This window comes from Podarcis cretensis (genome assembly GCF_951804945.1).
Source record: "Podarcis cretensis genome assembly, chromosome: 1".
Lineage (NCBI taxonomy): Eukaryota > Metazoa > Chordata > Lepidosauria > Squamata > Lacertidae > Podarcis > Podarcis cretensis.
Window position 1 is genome coordinate 55172459 of NC_137170.1, and position 4705 is coordinate 55177163.

At 41.4% G+C, this 4705-nt stretch overlaps 1 protein-coding gene across 1 annotated transcript; it reads left to right on the plus strand.

The window, feature by feature from the left end:
• Positions 1 to 678: 678 nt before the first annotated feature.
• Positions 679 to 3999, plus strand: LOC307222039 (putative CENPB DNA-binding domain-containing protein 1; the record flags this gene model as incomplete). The annotated part of the gene is made up of 3 exons (XM_079987058.1): positions 679 to 1347; positions 1529 to 2138; positions 3928 to 3999. The coding sequence occupies exons 2-3, from the start codon at positions 1542 to 1544 to the stop codon at positions 3997 to 3999; spliced, it is 669 nt and encodes a 222-aa protein (XP_079843184.1). The 5' UTR covers positions 679 to 1347; positions 1529 to 1541.
• Positions 4000 to 4705: the final 706 nt, after the last annotated feature.

Here is a 4705-nt window from a genome sequence, read left to right on the forward strand (position 1 = left end):
ATATTCTATACATTATTGTTAAAAATAAAATAAATGGGTTACAGATACCAAAACAAAACTCTGCTCCATCAACTAGGGATTGCATGCATGGACTTTTAGTATGCACGTAACAGCAAGCAAAAAGAGCCAGTGCTATTTCACAAAACCTTCTCCCTCAAAGCCCTGATTTAAGTCCAAACATTATTCAAATAACTTTCAGATCACCTCTAAATTTTGATGGTAGAAATCCCAATTTAATAAATGTGAGTATCAGTGATTTCCCTGTGCAGACCTATGACCATCTTGTTTTGCCCAAAGGTGAGAAGACTAAGAGATGTACAGTGGTGCCCCGCAAGACGAACGCCTCGCAAGACGGAAAACTCGCTAGACGAAAGAGTTTTCCGTTTTCGAGTTGCTTCGCAAGACGAATTTCCCTATGGGCTTGCTTCGCAAGACGAAAACGTCTTGCGACTTTGTTTCCTTTGTCTTAAAACCGTTAAAACCAAGGGTGCTTTGCTTGAACAGCTGCAGTTGCGACTTGACTTCGAGGAGCAACTGTTAGCACGTGGTTTGGTAGCCTTTTTTCAGACTTTGCTGATTTTTGAAGCTTTTCCAAAACTTCTTTTGCATCCAAGTTAAACTTTTAAAACTTTTTTTGTGGTTTTTTGATTTTTGGTTGGGGTGTTTGGGATTCAAGGACTTGGTGTTGGGTTTTTTTTTTTTGCAAGAATCTGGGAGCTTGTGGGGTTTTTTTCTGCATTTTTATGATTTTTTGTGACCATTGGGCCATGTTGTTTTTTTTTTTTTAAAATTCTGAGTTTGAATTTCTGTGTGCTGGGTGGCTGGGGGAACAGTTGGGGAGGGGTTTGCAAGAATCTGAGAGCTTGTGGGGGTTTTTTCCTGCATTTTTGTTTTTCTGTGACCATTGGGCCATGTTGTTGTTTTTTTAAAAAAAATTCTGAGTTTGAATTTCTGTGTGCTGGGTGGCTGGGGGAACAGTTGGGGAGGGGTTTGCAGGAATCTGGGAGCTTGTGGCTTTTTTTTTTTGAATGTTTATGATTTTCTGTGACCATTGGGCCATGTTTTTTTTTTTTTTTAAAAAAATTGGGTTTGAATTTCTGTGTGCTGGGTGGTTTAGGGAACAGTTGGGGAGGGGTTTGCAGCAGTTGGGGAGGGGTTTGCAACAGTTGGGGAGGGGTTTGCAATTTCTGTGTGGTGGGTGGGTGGCTGGGGGAACAGTTGAGGTTTTTGAAGACTTTGGTGATTTTTGAAGCTTTTCCAAAACTTCTTTTGCAGCCATTTGAGGTTTCTGAAGACTTCGGTGATTGATTGTTGAAGCTTTTCCAGAACTTCTTTTGCATCCATTTGGTAAGTTAAACTTTTAAAACTTTTTGGGGTTTTTTTGAATTTTGGGTTGGGGTGTTTGGGATTCAAGGACTTGGTTCTGGGTTTGAATTTCTGTGTGGTGGATGGCTGGGTGCTTTTGAATTTTTTGGATTTGAAGCACAGCACTGATGGGTTTTTTTTGTGTGTGAGTTTACAAAGGTAGGAGCTGTGCTGCCATGGGACCCAAGAAGACTGCTGCTGCAGAGGCCAGCGAGAGGAAGAAGGAGAAGGTGATGCTGGAAATGAAGAAGGAGATCATCCGGAAGCACGACGGCGGAATGCGTGTGACAGACCTCGCCAGGGAGTACGGGAGGAATCCATCGACCATCGGGACCATCCTGAAGATGAGGGAGGAGATCCTTGCGACTGATGCAGCCAAGGGAGTCACCAGGATCGTGAAGAACCGCCCAGCTGTTCTGGAGGAGGTCGAGAAGTTGCTGCTCATCTGGTTAGAAGAGAAGCAGCGTGCAGGGGACACAGTGACTGAGGCCGTCATTTGTGAGAAGGCCAAGGCCTTGCACACAGACCTCGTCCGGGAACAGCCAGGAACCTCAGGCGAGCCAGAAGTCTTCAAGGCAAGCAGAGGTTGGTTTGACTGGTTCAAGACAAGATCTGGAATCCACAGCGTGGTCAGGCATGGAGAAGAACTGAGGGACATTTGCCAGAAGTGGAGAGATGTGCAGGCTTTTGCACAGCGGCAACACCCTGACAAGGACCTGACACATGACCTTGCGAACACTTTTGATACGAGGGTCATGTCGTCTTTCAGGGAGGTGCTGAAAAGGCGGATGAAGCAGCAGACCATGGACAGGTTCTTCAGCAAGAAGCAAAGAGTGGAAGAGGAACCTTCTTCGAGTGGTCCCCCAGAGTCTTAGAAAATGTACTGTACACTTTGTTGATTTTTAAATGTTTTTCTGTCATGTTTAGAAACTTAATTTATTGTTCCTTCAATTTTTGAAATACTCTTTACAGTATGTATGACTTTAAAGAGCAGTTAATAAACTCTTTTTGTACCAAATTTGGCTTTGTTTGGACTTTTTTTGGCCATAGGAACGCATTAATTGATTTTCAATGCATTCCTATGGGATTTCGTGCTTCGCAAGACGAAAAATTCGCTAGACGAAAAAACTCGCGGAATGAATTAATTTCGTCTTGCGAGGCACCACTGTATATCTTTTTGATAATGCTATTGCATATGAATTTGATTGTTGGATAGGTAGGGTTGCTAATATAGTTCTTGAATTTCCCCAGACTTTGTTTGCCACTGGATCACATAGCAAAGATGCCATTAATATATCATCACCATCTGAGTGCTTCACAAGTTGGGTATTTAAGGATGATGTATTCAGCTTTCCACATAAATAATCTGGCATCACATAGAACCACATGGGCACATAGTTATGCAGTGATACGCACTACCAAAAAACAAAAGCAAAAACTATATATAAGATAACATTATGGGCACTTAAATTCCTCCCATATTAAAGAAACCCCATCAAGTAATTTGCTGCTTCATGTGGTGTTTGCTAATAATAATAAAATAATAATAATAATAATTTATTTGTTTATCTATACCCCACCCATCTGATTGGGTTTTCCCAGCCACTCTGGGCAGCTCCCAATAGAATTAAAAACACAATAAAACATCAGACATTAAAAACTTCCCTAAACTAAACTCTGAGTGTGCATTAGACTTGGCAGGAAGTTGCATGCTGAGGTGTGCATTTAAAAAATACAGTTAAAATAAAGATCAATTTTGATACTAACATTGTCTGGGTAATAAATTTTGTATGGTGTGACAAACCAATAATTAATTTTGGAACTGTAAAGGTTACTATGTAGGTTTAACAAAGGCATAAAAGGCAATGAGGTTAAAAGAGGAAAAATTTCACATAAGAAAACATCTTGGCAGAAACCCTACTGCAGATAAAAGGAAGTAAACAACTGGGCTGGCTGGCTAGAGGGATTTGATATTAAGTAGTCTAAAAATTTCCACTGGAATGTGGAAATAGTAGTGGCATTATACACACACACACACATTAAATGAAATCAAATAAATAATTATGAAAAAACCATACAACAAAGCTAAACTGCTCTAGAATGGAAGCAGCCATTTACTGCAAGTATTCTGCAAGTATGTGGATGTAACTGTATTCTATACATAGGTGTACAGTATATGTTACCAGCTAGCCTAAGTCTCAAGAAATATAATAAGAGAAACTATCCCCCCCCAATTTAAAATCCTGTGAATTTCTCCCACCAGTCTTGTTTTAAAAGGAAAGGGGCTCAAGTGAATAGAGACAGCTCTATTCTGAAAAATAAAATTAAAATAAATTGCAGCCAAAGATAATTTGTTTGGGGGAGGGGTAAAAAGTCAGGAGCCCATTTCAATGTCAATGAGATTACTTACTAGAAAATTAAATACATTTTCTGTTAAATGTAATAATGAATTCTATTGTCTGTGCTGCTCAGGCAGAACTACAATATAATTGTGTTTAATACAATTAAACACAGTCTCTATTAAAAGTAATAATGTGGTCTATTGTCTACTATATTACTCAGGCAGAACTACAATACGATGAAGGCCTTGTCTCTGAGAAGGACTCAAGAGTGCTTATTGCATCCTCATTTTGAACATTACATCCTGAGGCTCTTCTAACAACTTTGCTTTGTATTTCCACATAGAGCAGAGAACCCTTACTAGTTATCTCTGCTGGAGTGAAATGCATTTGGTGGCCTTAATACTTTTATCATCACTGAAGCCAACAACCTTTCTGCAAGCCACATTTCGGGAGCCTTAGCAGAGAATCCATATATAACAGGGGCCACGAAGGATGGTAGGCAGTTTAAAATGATTATCATTGTTGCCAGGTAGGTAGGCCTTTCCTTACAGAGAAAGGACCAATTATGGATGACTAAGGTATGCCATCAAGGGACGCAGGTGGCACTGTGGGTTAAACCACAGAGCCTAGGGCTTGCCAATCAGAAGGTCGGCGGTTCGAATCCCCGCGATGGGGTGAGTTCCTGTTGCTCAGTCCCTGCTCCTGCCAACCTAGCAGTTCAAAAGCATGTCAAAGTGCAAGTAGATAAATAGGTACCACTCCAGTGGGATGGTAAACGCCGTTTCCGTGTGCTGCTCTGGTTTGCCAGAAGCGGCTTGGTATTGCTGGCCACATGACCCGGAAGCTGTACACTGGCTCCCTCGGCCAATAAGGCGAGATGAGCGCCGCAACCCCAGAGTCGGCCACGACTGGACCTAATGGTCAGGGGTCCCTTTACCTAAGGTGTAAGGTTCCCATCACTGGGAACTATGAAGCCATGGGTGGCTAAAAAGTACTCT